The sequence below is a fragment of the Falco naumanni genome, chromosome 17 (assembly GCF_017639655.2).
Source record: "Falco naumanni isolate bFalNau1 chromosome 17, bFalNau1.pat, whole genome shotgun sequence".
In the NCBI taxonomy this organism is placed as follows: domain Eukaryota; kingdom Metazoa; phylum Chordata; class Aves; order Falconiformes; family Falconidae; genus Falco; species Falco naumanni.
This window is the reverse complement of record NC_054070.1, coordinates 7,295,185-7,313,219: the sequence shown is the minus strand read 5'-3', so window position 1 is coordinate 7,313,219 and position 18,035 is coordinate 7,295,185. Positions and strand designations below refer to the sequence as shown.

Here is an 18,035-nt window from a genome sequence, read left to right as displayed (position 1 = left end):
TTAAACGCAACACTACTGGCACGTAACTGCAAAACTGAACGTGGTGGTGTGGATTTGGAAACAGAATGTAGGAAAGGACATATAATGGACGTTAGTTACGAACTACCGTTTTAAGAGTAAGACCAGGGCAGGGCACTAGATCAACTGAACTTTGGAATAAATTCATTCACCTCTCTGCAAAGGCTCCAAAACTACAGCTGTAAAACAGAAGACAATCTTTTCAAAGTCATCTTCTTCTGTGAATGAAACTTTCTGCTTCGTGAAGAACTAGTCACACTCCCAAAGGCATTTTTACAGCTCTCCTTCACGAAATCAGAATGCTCAATACAAATTAATTAAAAAGGACATTTAAAAGTATTAAGTCTGCTGCTACTGAAAAATGTTGCATACTGAAGAAAAAAAGTATTAACCTTCACACTTTTCTTCTATCTGTAAAAATGTAAACTGCTGTATTTCTAACAGAGTAACCAAGAGACTGTTAGGGCTTAGTGTTTGCACAAATCAGCAAAACAGTAAGATATAGAAAAAGTTACAAAATCCCAGTAGTAGTACAGGATTTACATAGTGTTTGGGTTGTGACAAACTCAAAGATAAGTATCATGCAGCCTGTAACAGCCACGAGAGATGAACGTATGAGAAAGCAGAACAGTTCTGTAAGATAAAGGGCCAAAATTGCCAGGCATAAAATAATTCAGTCCAAAACCTGAACTGAGAACAACAGAAACATACTTTTCACAGCCTTAACTTTAGTTAACCGTGTTAGAAAAAACCCAAAGAATATATTTTAAGTGGAACTTACAAAATACACTCTTCAGGAAAAAAAAATCTCGTCTAGCGGGTAAAGAAACAGCTGTCTGACCAGATCAGCTAGAGGTATTCTATGTTTAAGTAATCCTTGTACTTGTGATACCAAAAAAACCATAAGAACCCAACAGACAATAACTTGAAACACAATCTGGACTGAAGGGGAACTGTGTGGACCAGACATTCACAAAAGTGTATGCTATCCCCAAATTTAATGCAAATGTTTTTTCTAAAATTCGGCCATTTATTTTCCCATATTACCTAAGAAGCACTGGACTAGGAGTGGAGGGAATGCAAGAGACTCCGCTCTCCCAGAAATCTGGAAGGTGAGAAGAGGTGTGGGAGAGGAGAGGGGATTACATTGGTTTCTTTTTCCAAGACTGACACTTGACTCCAGCCTTAAGCTGTTCTGCAAAATTAAACCACTTTAAAAAAAAAAAAAAGATTTACAATGGAAACACCGATCATCTTTATTGTAACGGCAACAGTAGTTTCATTATAGTAAAGAATGTTAGAGAACTTATTATAAGCCAAGGTAAAGTAATTTACCAGCCTCAATAAAATTCATGGCTATGAATCACACAAGACAATCACTCGGCTGTTATATTAATATTCCGTTCCACATTTTAGGTTCCACACTGTGCTCAACATCTTCAGGCTCCCTACGCCATTCAGCCAAGTGTCCTTCCTCTGGTCATATTAGTGTATCACACCTAAAAGCTCTCTAAAATCCAAAGAGGATTAAAAATCTGGTAGTATGTGCACCAGAAATCCAACTAATTAGCTGCCTTATGTTACCTTCAAGAGGCTGGTTACAAAATGTGTAGTTCTGTGACAAAAAAAAAAAAAAAAAAAAAAAAAAAAAAGATGCAAAGCTTGTCAGCTATAAGATAACTGTGAGCAACATACAGAAAGCACAAAGGGTTTAAGAAAGAAAAAAAAAAAAAGAAAAACGGCAGGTCCAGTTTTCAGTATTTCCACCAACAAACATGGCAGCAACCTCCATATTAGGGTTTGATAACCAAGGCTTGTGAAGTTTAATTGAAGTTAAAAAAAAAGGATATGGCTGCTTTCATAAAAACACATTAAAATGCCACCACACACACCTCAAGTGTCTTGCATTTCAAGAGACATCCTGCTTTTTTAATAAAATGATAGCCCTGCTACACTGCTTCCAAACTCCCCTTCCTCCCAGCTTCATCCTTGAATACTGTCCCTATTCAGCACTTCTCAGGCTTAGGGAGCAGAATGATGACCAACAGTCAGAAGCAGACATGTCGATGGGGGAGCAAAAGCCTCCCATGCTGTAGGATGGAAGGATGAAGAAATGGAAGTGGTATCGTGGCAATGATCACTATCGATGGAAGTCTGCTGTCCAACACTGTAGCTGGAGAGGCTGAGAGGTATGACTACATAGCCTTTCTGAGGACAGATGGAGGGAGAGAAGAGAAACACTTAAGCGTGACTCATGGGATCCGAGACTGACCAGAGCATTACAGGAATCCTTTGCTTCACATTTATAAAAGGACATCCCTCGCCCCAAAAGCTAAAGAATTTAGTTTGATGCTACCCATTGATTTTTTTTTTTTTCCTTGGGACATCTTCCATAATATCAAATGGAAACCAGAGTTTTAAAAATTGTTTTCGATTTCTCTTCCCTATTCTGACCATCTACAGTCAACCTTGGAAGAAATAAAATAGGGTTAATGGATGTGAGAAGCTTGTAGGTTGTGTATCTGAGTTGTACAGGATGAGCTGCAATTTGCCTAAAGCAGAATAGTATTCTATCCAGTAAAGACAAAAGATCTCGCATCCTAATTGGAGGGTCTTTTCTAAATAAAAGACAGTGGACCATCTACAAGTCTCTTGATTGCTTTCCATGAAAAACGTGCCTGAATCCAAGAAACACAGGTTTCCTCCCCATGTTTCCTCTTCCTCAACTGGAATTCGTATCAACTACATTTTTTCTGAGAGTGAACTTGTATCAACAGAAGTCTGTTAAAGCATAGGTTCATTTTTTTCACATAATCAAATACAGAATAGTTTTAAGGAACTCTTACCAGCACTGGGAAATCTATTCTACTTAACGATTTGTAAGTATGGTTTCCACGTATCAGTCTCAAACCTTATTGCTTCACAACTGCAGTATCCCTTGAAAAAAATATATATTTAAATGGTCTGTTAATTTGTCTCAAATGGCTTTCAGATTTGGTGGGGGAGGGAGAACGGAATGGCCAACAGAGAACATTGACTTCAAAATATTACTGTATAAGGGTTTCCTCTTATTAAAAAAAGGATACACTGTATTAAACAGCTGAAAGTAAAGACAGCATTCAAAGCCCATGAGTCAAGCCACAGCCAAAACCGTGTTCTACCCCTAAGTATGTTTTCTTTTCCTTTTTCTTTTTTTTCTTTTTTTTTTTTTAAACAAAGATTTCCTCAACTGCCATTTAATCTTCACCAGAGGGTGCTTCATCTTCAGATCCCTCATCCCCTGACTTCTCTGGTGGAGGGCTGGCTGATTTTTTCTTTTCTGGGGGACTTTCAGGCTCTTCATCCTCTTCTTTGGGGGATGGGGTCTTTTCTTTTGTTGCCTTGGAAGCTGTGGGGCGGCCTGCCTTCCCTTTGCCTTTCACTGGACTGGGGGTCACTGAAAAAAAGAAAAAGCTTATAATATGATCAGCAACAAAGACTAGAACATCACATGACTTTATATAAACAGGATTTACAAGACACTTTGGTAGCAGCTTTCATTTTGTTTTGTCCATACCCCACACACAGTGGGTTTGGCACTGCATATTAGTAAAGCTGAACTGAAAAGTTAACTAACAAGATTTAAAAGCTACTTAATTGCAAGTCCTAACAAATTACTGGATACGACATCATAAATGAATGTAACTAGCCTCCTGTCAAACCAGTACATACATTACTATTATGACTATAGACTTCCTGCAGAAATCAAATTTTTCTTTGGTTCAGATTTCTCCACCTTCCTCCACCCTGAAAACATCAAAGTCCACAAACTGTATTATTTGGCTACGATACACAGAAATTCAAGACTGCAGCATCTCAATAGGGAAAGTTTTGCAATCTAGGCAATTTTTGCCAACGAGACATAGATACCAACTCAATTTCTTATTTAAGAATTAAAGCCACCTTATTATTTCATAGTGCTGCCTTAAATCATGGCATGAATCATGACGATACATGAATCAGCCCTTCACCATTACACGTGAATGCCTACCGACCCCTAGATTTCTATCGAGTCTTCTGCAGGAGAAAAAAAAAAATACTAACCCCTAAAGCAAACCATGTAACTTTCTTTGCATAGACTCACCTGTGGCCTTTAGCCTGGGCTTCGGCATTTTCTTTTCTTTCCTCTCAGGTTTGGATTTCTTGGAGACCTTTTTGTTTTTCTTTTTTGAACTGCCATAGTCACTATCATCATCATCTTCCATGAGGAAGTCTTCATCGCTTCCTGAATCTGCTGAAAGCACAAAGAAATTTAAGTTGGGGGGGTGTGGAGGGTGTGGGGAAGGAAGGGAAGAGAAGAGAAGATTCACAGTTGAGAGATCTGCAAGTTAAACTGCAGAGACAGGAAACCAGGACTCACCAACCTTACGCGATTCCACCTATCTGCTTCTACTGTGCTAAAGAAATTTGACATAGCAGAAGATTTTACACTGGTAGGGATAAAGCACTAGTGTAGCAGTTACAAACAGTAAAGCGTTTTGAGGTCCTCAAAATATACTCCATCTTAATATGTAACCCATCTCAAAATAAAGAGAATCTCTTGACAGGGAGAAGTTACGGGATCTTTTCAATGATACCGTTACTCCATTCTGAAATCATGTTTGCACTCCGAACTTCAGGAACTTACTGCGGTTCATTACTAGCTGAACCCATCTCTTCTTGCGAAACAGAAGGTCCTACTTCAATCAATCAAGGATAAAGTACTTTTGCATCATCTGAAAGTAGCACCAATGCCTCAAAAACCAATGGGATAGCAAGCAGCAGCAAAAAGCATGACGAACTTTACAATAATCCTTTAGGGCTGCTTATAGAGACACACATACATCTTTGCTGGAAACTTCAAACAAGAATTCTAGACATGAAAAACCCAAGTTTGATCTGTTGGAAAGATACACAGTAATAAGGAAGTTACTGAAAAGGACAACTTAGGTCTTCACTGTTGCAGTCAAAAAGCAAACTGCTCCTTCTGCTGCCTGGCCAGACCCATAAGCTCATGTGTGGTACTATACCCATGTCACATTGTAAAAAGTTAAAATCAGTCGCATTTACTCACTCTCCTGGAATTGTGCCTCATCATCCTCTTGTTCTTCCTCCTCACTACCCACATCATCCATAAGCATCTCTCGTTGTTTAGAAGCTGCTTTGGATGCTGCCTGTCGTTGCTGACGCACATTTTTATGGTCTTCTTTCTCGTCCTCACTGTCCTCTGCAGCAAAAGTCACCAAGTGATAATGGAGATACAGAATACAAACCACTTGTCTTGAGGTAGCATGTGGGCAAGACAAAGGTCGAGTTATTTGCAAGAAAGTTAATCAAGACACTCGCTGAGTAACTGAGCTACTAGGAGAGCATGGTCACATTAAACCCAATAAGCACATTTCTGTAGTCACCCAACAATAATCATGTGCAATATCTTCCACTGCACGTACTAGCAACGACTTTTTTTTTTTTTTTACCTGCAGGCCTTTTCCTGGATTTGGAGGCTGCTCTCTTATTCTTCTCTGGTTTAGCCTTTTTTCCTTTTTTGCTTTTTTGAGAGCTCTCATAATCACTGTCAGCTTTGCCATCATCTGCTCCTAAGTCGTCATCTTCACTGCCAAAATCTTCATCTGGAAGGAAAAGGTACAAATATGAAGTTTCTTCTATCATTCTGAAATACGGACAAGAACTACAGGGAAGAGATTAACATACAACTATCTACCTGTGAAGATAAGCTTTATAGCAGCATCATATTGCACCAAAAAAAAAATATGTTACCCCATACAGGGAAGAGATTAACACGTATATATGTTTATATGTATCTGTGAAAACAAACTATAGCAGCATCATATTACACACAAAAAAATGTTATCCCAAATCAGGGCTGGAAGTAGGTGCTGCCTCTACTGCTCTCAGTTTAAGATAAGTGTATTAGAGAAGTGCATGCTTCTCTACTCTGAGTATTTTCTTTCCTATGTCAAATCCTACACCAGTAACTCTTACAAACTGGTCTTCATTTTGAAGATACACTATCTGTACAATGTAGTTAGTTACCTGCCGAGTGTGAATCATCTTTCTTAGTCTTCACATCTTTTTCTTCTGAATCCTCACTGAAAATGAGAGGAAGACAGGGTCTGACTGCTGTTTTAACTTTGAATTCAGTCAGTGCTGTATGAAAAATATCAATTTTCAGAAAGCAAACTGATCTCTAGACTGAGAATATGCACTTTTTCTAGACATTACCACATTATACTTCAGAATTACTCAGCTGTACATGTAGTTATCATGGTTGGAAAGATAATATTCAAACTCTGAATCACATACGAACTTACACGGAGTCAAGTAAACCAACCAGGAAATAATAAGGTTGAGCTGAACCATGCACTTCACTCTGAAACCTACCAATAATCCAGATGTCTTCCATTTTCCATTCAAATTCTGAAGTTTTACATGCTAATGCATGGCTGAGTCCATAAATGGAATAAAGTTTAATTCTGAATAGATTTATAGCCATCACTTGTCTTTATGTCATTGTTTTCCCTGACTCCTTCATTCTGTGTACATTGCTGTGCAGCACTTCACTAGCACATATTTGGTGTACAATCTCTCGGATGATCTGCTCTGATGGAGCTTTACCGCTCCCTTCTAGCGGTTTCAACCCTCATCAGAGGGTGTCCCTATCAAGCAGGTACTAATGTTCTGTTTTTATCCAAACCTCTATCATTACTCACTACCACTGTCCAAAGAGGGTTCTCCTTCCAGCATGTAAGAACATGCACTCCAATCAGAGAGTAAACAAGTGTTTTAAACAGAAATGGTGAATAGTCTCTCGAGGGCCACTGATGTACAACATGTGCTTCGGGAACAGCTGAACTGCTGAGTTTGCCAAGGTCAAGAAATACAATAGATCAAATCTCTGCTACTTTCAAATTTGGCAGTTGGAGCCGACACACAACGTTTCTCAAGAACTCAGTTTAGATAACTGGCCACATTACAGCCCCTCAGACCCATCTGTTTTCAGTCTCATACAGACAACTGTGTGTTTCAGTCACTGAAATGTGTGAGTGCATTTTACATGCCAGCCCTCTGCAATGTTTGTAATACACATAGAAATGTTCTTACATACTTAAAAATCCTCAAAGCTAATAGGACATCAAGGTCAACTATTTAGTTGCTTTGGGAGCTGCCTAGCCCAATTTCTTTATATGTCACACCCATTAAATCTTTGATTTCAGGTGTTACAGGCATTTACCATGGTGAATACAGTCTCTCCCTCCCAGTTCACAATAGCAAGTGGTCCGTGCAAATATTCCCATGCCTACATTCAGCTTTCAATTTATAGAAAAGGAGCACAACAGGGAAGCCTCTTAAGCATACCTGCCAATAAGTTAGGTACATCCCAGCAAACAGTGCAACAGAATAAAGAGACACCTTGGGCTTACAGTGTAAGAACTAGCTGGCAGAACCTCCATCCCTGAAGCTGATGTCTGTCATGAAAGCAGTTAATTGGCTTAATAGTCTTATAGCAACCATTTGCTGACCATAATTATTGTAAAAACGAAAATACCTTCACTCTACAGGAAAGGCTTTCACTATTCCGTAGGGCAGCACTTAGAAGAGAGCCCTTTCCCACCCACTGCTGGAGCTACTCAGTTATCAAAGCCAGTTACTTTGCTTATGAATTAGACAAACGCAGAAATAAAAGAACCGCAAAACTAACAAATAGCCTAACTACTCCTAACTGCCACTGTACCATCCCATTTAATCTTTAACCACAGGAATGCTCTGAGCATACTGAAAAAACGATGGAAAATGAAATGCATCTTGCTGCTAACTTACCTGGATAACCATGCCAGCTGCCAATTTTTGTAACTTGGATCATACTCCTTCCTATTCCACCTATCTAGCTCTGGGAAACTGTTTTAATGACAAAGTGCTAATAACAAGTACTTTACACATTATTTCTGTGTCTACTCAGATAAGAAAGAACCACCGCAATGTCCAAGCTGGTTATGCAAGCTCTGTGATTGAGAGCTCTGTATCTTCTTACACTGCAGGCCTCGAATTCCACTTACAATCATTCCTCTTAGAAGATACTGCTCCCCACATAAAGAACAAGGTTTGGAGATAAGTTCGTAACAGATTAAGTGCTTCTTTTACCTGTCCTCCTGAGAATTCTTCCCAGATCGCCTCTTATTTTTAGCCTCCCGGGGAGACGAACGGATTTTCTTGGATGGGGGGCCTGAATCTCTTCCATAATCTTCATCTGGACGGGACAGTACAAAATGGTTTTGAATCAAACTCCTAGTTCCCAGCAAACTGACTTCCTCAGCTATAACTTAAACTGACCATTTCATGCACATCAAAAAGAAGCCCTTCAAAAAAAAAAAACAGACCACAAAGCTTCAAACAAAACTTTATAGAAGCAAAGTCCTGTCTTAAACTAGTGATTTACCTTTTCTTCTGCCAACAGCACAATAAAAATGCTGCGTACAATCAAGTCTGACACAGGAGTATTAGGAAACATATAAAAAGCCTCACAAAAGGACAGAGTAGCTCATTTTACAGCTAGTCACGAACAGAGTTATTTTGTAAACCTATTAAAAGTTAATATCCATACATATTTCTACATGCTTGTAACAGCAAAAACTATTTACTATCCTACGATAGGAAAAAGTACATCATTATATAGTAGCTTACAAAGTAATTTTTTATAACTATTACACAACATCTTATACGATATAAGTAACAGGACTGCAATTAAGAACTACATGTAATTGTTTTCCATTATTGATCAGTGCAACCTCATTTTGCAAACAGTAGCGGTATGTCTATTTTCTAAAACCACAAAACTTATTCCATATGGTTTCCAGAAAAATTTGTTAATTCACACAGAACATAAAGATATTTTTTTAGATGCAATTCACAAAAATGCCTGACATTATAGGATTAGTAAGTAGAGTCCACTAAAATAAATTGAAAACGTGTTTTACTGTAGAAAAAAAGTGGCATCAGGGAGATTCTGCCACAGAACATAACATAGACCAAGTAAGAAGACAGTTGCTGCCAACAGCCTCAAGGCACTACAACAATACAAGCATTAAATAATAAGATTTCTATCACCATTGTTTGTTTAATACAAAACATATGAGCATCATTATATTTTCAAATACTTATTAACAGTTCAGGCTGTGAAGAGCAGAAACTCCTTAGAATTTAAGTTAAAGATGTAACTAGAAGCAAAACAACTAACATGTAAAGCAATAAATGAACTGCTCTAGCCCAAGAATATTATATTGTTGAGAAAAAAGTCATTTACCAGCATCATCTGATTCCTGAAACTGGGAGTAATCGACCACCTTCCTGTTCCTGTTAAAAAGCCGGGGGGAATACAATAATTAGCAATTAATAATCTCAGAGATACAAAAAGCTTTCTTCAAGTTACAAGAAAGTGCCATATCCTTCTTCCAGTGCAGGATATGTAGCCCAAAAACATCCCATGAAAACTCTTACAAATAAGCCAACTATACCTTTGAAGTCAGAAATTAGTACACACAGTATATTCTAGCATTTTCCTAAGGAGGTATTGGAATATTCTCTGAATTTGAAAGTGCTTTCTGATAAGAAGCACTCTCTTATGGCTCGTGACTGCAGCCAGGAAGAGCCATCTTAACCTATGCTATGCAGTTATTTCATTATTAAAACTATACATGTATCATCGTATACCACTATACTAGTGAAAACACTATTTTAAAGCGATGTCTTTACCCCAAGATTAAAGACACATTTAAAGAACACATCAGCCTGAAGTTTAAGCCACAGCTCCCCCTAACTCCCTGTCTCAAATCTATGATATTTAAGACTAGGATTCTAGGTATAAAACAAGTACACAAGTCTTATCATTAATTAGATAAACATGTCTGAACTGCTCTTTTAATTTCTGCTTCTCACAGCTCAATATAATCATGCCTGCTCTCTTACCTTCTCCTCGAGATTTCTGTTTTCCCATGTGATCCCTGTTTCTAAAGTATTTTAAGTTTTCACTGGGGACTTCTAGGAGGTTTCTCAATTAGTTACACTGATGCCCTAACAATGTAAGAGAGCTGTTACAATGCTTAATTATCACTAGGCTCAGCAAGGAAAGAAGATAGGAATTTCACGCAACCTGCATTTTTGGCTAGTGAATAAGCACAGACCCATACTTTCTTTACCTCATCAGCACCTTCTCTGCTCCCTAACCAAACTGAAACTAGCACAGGCAACAAGGTATCTATCATTAACAGTGAAAATGTGATGGTCAATTCTGGACAAAATTAGTTAACTACACAAGCAGCTATTACTGAAACCAATACCTCACTTGCCAACAAAACTAGAACCATTTCTCTAACTTCTGAAACCTAAAAACTGAGATGTCAGTAATCGTTGGCTGTTTTCTCAGCACCTGTCCCACCTACTTCACTGACAAGACATAACTGCCCTGTAATACAGCTACTCAAGGGAACCAAGAGAGCTATGCAACTGAATGATACTTGAGTTCTAGCTGGTAATGCCTCAGACTCCAAACATCCACCTCTTACAGCTGACGTGCAATAGGAGGAGGTGGCACAGCTGAAAAAGGCGCCAGAGATTCAGACACCCCTCCGCACATACTTTTTACAATCCCTCTGACCCAAAGCCAATGATTAATCTGATTCTGCAGTAATCAGCACGTGATCTCACCTCCACAGCTAAAAAAGTCAGTCAAGCAGTAGGTTAAGTGACCTACCCAGCATCACAGCCTTCAGGACCTGCAAAGAGAAGCCAACACAAGCTCCATCCAGCACAGGAACCACAAAGCCCTTCCCCTGTCCCGCACCGCAGAGCGCCAGCTGTTGAATTCCACATTCGGTTCCCATAACCAAACTGCATTTGTGATTAACATCAAGCATTGCTGATAAGACCCCTTAGCTGAAAGACACCCCAAAAGCCATTGTTTTGTTCTGGCTGTCGATCCATTCGAAATCAATTATAAGCTGCCCTCCTGTACAAGTACTTCTGTTCATGGCTTACAGCAGTAGCCTTCAAAAGACGAAGGAATATAATTGTTTTTCATCCAACCCTAGGCCAAGCCTCTTAAAAACAAAACAAAAAAAACCCACCAACCCCTCAAAAAACCAAAACCCCCCAAAACAAACAAGCAAACAAAAGGAAGGCTAGACCAGTCATTAGATTTCTACAGGTTGAATACCATCCAAGCTTCAGAGCAGGCGTGAGTGGAGCAAAGTACAACAGCAATGTGCTACAGAGAGCACTGCTCGCTCACCCACAGCCCGAATATGGTAAAATACTGATTTAGGAATACAGCTACTGGCAAGCTTGTTATGGCATACCATCCAGGGCCTCAAATTCCTACTCCAACAGGCAGCTTTCCTGAAGATTGCCTCCTGATCCATCTCACATGCAAAAACACTGAATTTATTCTGGTAAGCATGTTAAGAACCATAAAGTTACTAAGTAAGATGTCTGATTCAGTGTAAGGATCAGGTATTAGGTTTTTTTCATCTAAAAGCGTAAAGAAGGAGGCGGGGGGGGAGGGGGAAGTAGAACTGCCAGATATTTTGTTCTAGCAGCTTTGTAAAACAATGGTTTCTGACATCACTTCTCAAACAAGCAAGGTGGAAATTGCAGTATTACCACATTGTAGCAAGTTGGTCATACACAGCTTCATCTTGCTCATTTCAGTCAGACCCGTATTAGATCAGGTACTGAAAATGTAACAAGAGTCCGGTAAAACATTAAAGACATACATTGTCCCTATGGAAAACACCCTTCCTCTTCCTAAGCACTGTACCCTGTGTTTTCAGCTAGAAAGTAAACCATGCGAGGCTCTCATTACCTGATGAACAGGAGCAGTGACACTTGTATTAAAAAACCCCAAGCAAACAAAACCAACAGTATGGCAGAAGAAAACAAGAGAGAAGGCTGTTTGGCTTGCTTTATCTTGTTTTGCAGGGCAAGGAGAAGGGTGGAGGAAAGAAGGAATAGCTATACTGGTATTACTAAAGATAGAAACTTGCAAGTCTTCCCAACAGAACCAGAGAAGCTCACAGAGGCAGAAACATGAAACAAACTGCTCTTGCATCTGCCGTTCTCCTCACTCCACTCTTGTCTTTCACCCCATGTAGATCAACTTAGGTTTTTCTTTAAAACTGTCAACAGCAATGATGGGCAATGCTTAATAACTACGAATCTGTAAAGAGAGACTGCATCTTTCATCACACCAAGGTGATAAAAACACAGGAGTTAAGTTTGCTGGAGTTAAAAGCCAGGAAAAAAAAATGTTGCTGGTTTTGTCAATGAAAAGTCTCTCTTAGCCACTAGCAAAACCTAAATGTTAAGGCAAGCAGCCAGCCATAAAAAACAAAACTATTTGTTAAATTCATTTAGACTGAACATAAAGACAGTCCAGTAGACATCCGGGATGGATATTGTTCAATCTGGTTTAAAACAGGCACTGAAATTTTAAGGTAACTTACTTGTTAATTCAGCTTAACATTTAAAGTGTGCATGTGAGAAGGAACTGGGGGGAGGAAAGGTATATAGAGAAGTCCCGACAGCTTAAGTTTTAATAACAGCTGTCAGTCCAATATTTCTGCAATAAAGAATAACTCATCTATTAAGTCATCAACATGTTACATCAGAAGCATTTACTTAGCAAAGTAATGCTCAAGTAATTTAATAAGAAATCAGAACTGCACAGTAATTCCTACAAGCCATACTTGGAGCCTACCAAACTGAAATTTTGAAATGACGAAAAGCATGTAATGATGTAAAAGGATTGCTTAACGCCTATACAACCGAATCAGGACTGCACAGTGATACCCCATCCTCAGCTAGTGAGGTCCCTAAACCTTCAGTCTTTAAGTCAACATGTCAGAATACAAATTAACAATCAGTTAGAAAGCTTTTGTTTTTTTTAAATGGGAATGCTTAGATCCCCAGATATTTCCACAGGCATTAAAATCCACAGGTAAAGACTGTGTTTAAAAAATACACATGTACTTCTGAAAAGCAATGCTAGAAAGAGTCTTCAAAAAACTAGTAACTGATCTCATCGTGCACTGAAGAGGAGTGTTTAGGTCAAATGGTTATCAGTAGAAGTATCAACCTTACACAACTCTTACTCAACAAGGCAAGTAAAATGAATGACAGATTAAATGGTTACTGAGATTTTTTATAATAATTATTATTATTTTAACTACAGCATTTAACCAATATAACCATCAAGCTAAGCATCTATGAAGTAAGTTATGGACCCTTCATCACTGTAAAGGCTCAGTGTGAGCCTGGCATAGACAAGAGTGGTCATTTTCACTTTCTGGTTCTCATTCCGGTTGATAAAGTTGTCCCACTTTGAGGTCAGCATATTATCAGTAAGTTTTGTCATTAAAAGCACCCCTTTGATGCCTTTTTTATACATAGGTAAGAAAAAATAGATATAGATAGGATATGTTCCTTAGAGGTATTTTCAAAGTTGTGCAGAACAAAATATGCAGTGCTAGATTTAGGCCTTAAATGAACATTCACTTACAATTACGCATGAGAGTTGAAACATCGAAAACTAGTGACAGTTATGTACCTAAAACACGTCACTATGGTGTTAGTCTATTTAAAAATTGGCACAACTGTACTCAGACAAGACTCACCGACTAGAGGTTCCCAATTACAGAGGTCATTGTTTGGGTCTGGACTTGGTGTAACTCCAAACGTCTGTAAGACTAGGCACTGCTCATGGTATCTGCAGAATTTTTAGGGATACACATGACTTGAAACTCCATAAAGTAATTAAATTATTTATGCAGCAACAGTTTAAGCAGTCTTGTGCCCATCCTCCATTTGAACCTAACCACAATTGAGAAGATTTTAAAATTCAGCAATGTTCTGATGCAGAGCAGGGGGTGGGGGAGGAGGGGAAAAACAAACCCAAAAAAATGCACACACACAAATCAATTCTGCAACCTGTATTGTTCCTGGTATTCTGATATTTTTTTTTTTGTACCTCTGCCTTGCTCTCTGTTTCTCTTTAGACTGGAAGCTTTCAGAGCAAGGATCACATCTTTTTACTTATCTGGAAAGCGCCTATAGCTTATCCCTGGACACTACCACACATTATTACTCAAGTTAAACGCCAGTCCCCAAGGAAGTGTTGCTTTCCCGCTACCCCATGGAAGTTTTCTAGCATCACAATACTTGTATTTTACATTGTCCAGGTACAACACTGGCAACAAGACAAGTTAAATTTAATAGATAAATATTTTCCCTGCAAGTAAAATGTCAAAGGACCACCCTTCCACCATTGTGCCAATGCAAGACTGGGATTCAAGAGTTACTAATAAAGCAAAATTAAGTAGATAAAGCCTTGAAGCACTGAGATAGATCAATTCTAACTGGCTTTAATCTTAAAATGAACAAACAAAACCACCCTGTGATTTCCATACTTGCTCACACCGTTTCATTTTGCAATGCCTGCAGGAGAAGAGTACCAGCAAGTGAAAGTGACCAGCAAGGAAAAGCAGAAGCAAGCTCCATCAAATTTAAAGTAAAAATTCTTAATTAAAGCATATTAATTGATGCTGTATACAAAAATAGTGGCTCAGAACGTTTTACTTCATTTGTATCCAAGTATAGATGGGCTATAATAATGTAGCCACCAGTTCCAAATGCTCTTTCCAGTACTTCAGAAGAGTTAGCCACAAGATGCAGAGGTTCTGTAACTGTAAGTACCCTTACTTTTTACTTCTTGCTGTTTTCTAACAATAGTGCAGATACCATCATTATCCACGCAGGAGAACTTTAATCGTGTAGAAAGTACTTGGCTCTAAGTGCCAGACACATGAAGCCTGTAAATACCGGGACTTTATCACTACTATTTAACAATTTTAAGAAACTGACTTTAACAACCAGACTCAGACTTAAGGCAGTCTTCCACCAAGAACTGGAGTAGAAACTGGGGATATATGATGGATTTTATTAAGTTCATTGTTTCAGGTGTGCACGTATTCACTAGACTAGCAGACGTAATACATCAATTCAAAGACCTCTGAATAAAGGAAAACCTTTCCAACACTAAATCTTATTCTGATGAGGAACCTTCCACCAGACTTCCGTACTACCGACAATATGCTGAGATAACTAGGACAAAAAATACAATTTAAAAAGTTTTAGGTTTAAATCCATTAGGAGAGTCCTCCAGTTACTACCCAGTAGAGCAATATAATGTATTAGCCACTGAGTATTTTCATTTTTTCCTCCTGAAAGGCTATTAAATACAGCTAAATAGCGCATTGCTAGATCTATTCCTGACACAAGCCAAGAAGTTTTCTGCTACTAACAGCCTGCTGGACTTTGGCACCTGATCTCCTGTAGCCCAGTGCCTGTCAACTGAGGGTAAAACAAGTCAGATCTTTCACAACAGTGCAGATTGTGGAGATATATATATATCTTATTTTGAAATTATTATTTTTTAGAAACTGTCGCTTATGAAGTTATTTAATACAGAAACCTTAGAAGCTATACTTCTAAAGATACAAAACTTCCCTTACCTGCAGCAAGAGCCCAGTGCCGGCAAGTAAATCACCAGCAGAATGTACACTGAAATGTCACCCTGAGCAGCAAAGTCACATCACCGCTGTATTTCAGAACACAGGCACTGTCATTCAAGATCAGACCACTAGTCCAACATCCTGCAAAGACGGATGCTTCAGAGCAGTCCCATTAATCCACCTTTTTGACATGAAACAATTCCCTAAGGCTGGAACTTTAAGCTTAATCTGCCCTTACCTCTGCATGCAGGTATACACTATTGATCTAAGGAAGAGCTATAAACCCCCCAATTGTTTGACAAATCACTGTGCCAAACTCCCCTACTTAACAAGCAGTCCTAGCTTCCATTTTTTAACCTCATATTAGAGGTTAATAAGCATATTAGAGATATTACTTAAATATCAAGACTATAACCTATAAACGTACACCTGTCAAGTTTTACAGCTGCAACTGATTTTGTGTTTATTACTCCAAAAGATCCAAAATACCTAGGATCCACATCCCAGATCAGGCTTCCATGGAACATAAGTACAACCAGTTACTTAAAAGTATCTTGAGAACGAAAAAAAAATCAGAGCATTCAACGAAGACCTTATGAAACCTCTTTTCTATAAAGACAACTTAAACTACAAGTTCGCTCTCCGAGTACTTTCCAAAGAAAAGTAAAGAAGAATACATTCCTGCCCCCCAGTAAACTTTCAGACACATGGCAAGTTCTCTGCACCGTAGGTTTCCAAAGTTACCGCGATTCAGCAACGCGGTTAAGATTACCCTGCAACTCCATGCTTCAGCGCCGTTTTAACTAAAGACACAAACACCCCGACCTACCTCCTTCACTGGTGGCGAGAAGACAGCCCGTTTAGCTAAACGGCCCTCGGTTTCCTCCTCTCCACGATCTAAAATAGGCCTTCTCGGGTGGGGAGGGGGAAACACCGGGAGGAAACCGACCCGGGAGAAGCAGTTAAGCTACCGGGCGAGAGGGAAAGGGCGTGTGTTCACTGCCGTTCCTACCAGAGGGGGCGGCTCCTCCGAACTCCTCCCCTAAACGTGGTTTAACTTCTATGCACAGCCCCTCTCCTCCAGACCCTCGCTGGTCACGGCGTATTGCAGGCACATTCCCTCCCCCAGCCAGCGCGGTCTGCTCTGCCCCCCCCCCCCCCCTTCCCGGTCGTTCTCCCCCCCCGCCTCTCCCCTGGAAGGGGGTGCAGGGGGCTGCGACAGAGGCCTGCTGGCGCACACCGCCTGTCTCCGCACGAAGTGGGTCACGGTGGATCACTAAGGTTCACTCTTCCCGTTACAAAATGTGGGACGCGGGACGCGGCCTCCATCGAGGCCTCCGCCTCGCACCCCCCTCGCACCCCCGTAAGGGCGCAGCGAAACGCGCCGCCGCCTCCCTGCACCCCCGGCCAGCCCAGGGCCACGCTCACCGCCCGGCCAGCGAATCAGCAATAATAACAAAAAAAGAATAATATATATATATATATATATATATAAAGTTGTGAGGAAAAAGGGGAAATACAAGAGCGAGCGGCCCATGCTGCATCCGCGCAGCCTCCCTGCCCCCTCCGCCGCGCACGCTCGCCGCCCCAGGCCACGCAGCCGCCCCTCGCCCTGCGGGAGCCCCGCCGCACGCCTGCCCTCCCCCGAGGGGGCACCGGCTTCCCCGCCCCGCTGGGGCCCGGCCCGCTTCGCCACGGGCTGCCCCTTCCCCGAGCACGGCCTGCGGTGAGGCCTGCAGGGGCGGGAGGGCCTACGCCGCCGGCCCGCCGCCGGGGGCCGGGCCCGTGAGGGAGGGAGGGAGGGAGGCAGCGCTGGCGCCGCGGGTGGGAGGAGAGGCGGGAGCGGGGCCTCCGCGCTCCACCAAGGACTCACCTGACAGGCCTGGACATTTTCCCCGGCGGTTCGGGCCCGGCCCGGGGGACGCCGCCCTGCGCTGAGGGGAAGGAGGAAAAAAAACGGTCGCCTGGTGCGGGCTCGGCGTCGCCCGTCCCCTCCCCGGAGCGAGCGGGAGCCCTGGGCCCAGCGCCTCAGGCCGCGCCTCCGGAGCCGCCTCTTCCCCCTCAGGCGCTGCCGCCCCCGGCCCGCGCCCCGCCGCGGGAGACACCCGCTCCTCTGCGAGGGCTGCGCGGCCCCCCCCGCCCCCGGTCACCGCTCCACCGCCGCCGCGGTCGCCGCCGCTCGCTGATCCCCCCCGCAAAATGGTCGCGTTTGCACCGCCGAGAGGATGCGAGCGGGGGGCGGTGCAGCCTATCCCGCTGGCACCACCTCCTCCCCCGCTCATTGGCCGCGGCGGGCAGATCGCCGCGCCCCATTGGCTAGTTCGAACCATCACGGCGGGCAGACCCTGCCCACTCTCCCCGCGGGGAGGGGAGAGGGGCGAGGACGCCCCACACGCTCAAGCTGCTCTGAGCGGCAGA

General features: G+C 41.5%; 1 protein-coding gene and 1 long non-coding RNA gene across 3 annotated transcripts; both read right to left on the bottom strand.

The window, feature by feature from the left end:
- Positions 1-1,249: 1,249 nt before the first annotated feature.
- Positions 1,250-17,830, bottom strand: NUCKS1 (nuclear casein kinase and cyclin dependent kinase substrate 1). Of its 2 annotated transcripts, none has more exons than XM_040616393.1 (8): positions 17,491-17,830; positions 9,356-9,405; positions 8,197-8,302; positions 6,091-6,146; positions 5,514-5,666; positions 5,111-5,263; positions 4,142-4,288; positions 1,250-3,454 (listed from the first exon to the last, which is right to left on the bottom strand). In XM_040616393.1, the coding sequence occupies exons 1-8, from the start codon at positions 17,505-17,507 to the stop codon at positions 3,255-3,257; spliced, it is 882 nt and encodes a 293-aa protein (XP_040472327.1). In that variant the 5' UTR covers positions 17,508-17,830; the 3' UTR covers positions 1,250-3,254. The 2 variants fall into 2 exon arrangements, with proteins under 2 accessions (XP_040472327.1, XP_040472326.1); XM_040616392.1 differs by having other exon boundaries at positions 4,142-4,291; positions 17,491-17,791.
- Positions 10,830-16,753, bottom strand: LOC121098440. Its single transcript, XR_005831278.1, has 3 exons — positions 16,447-16,753; positions 13,722-13,813; positions 10,830-11,780 (listed from the first exon to the last, which is right to left on the bottom strand). It is a non-coding gene; the product is annotated as an uncharacterized LOC121098440 (long non-coding RNA).
- Positions 17,831-18,035: the final 205 nt, after the last annotated feature.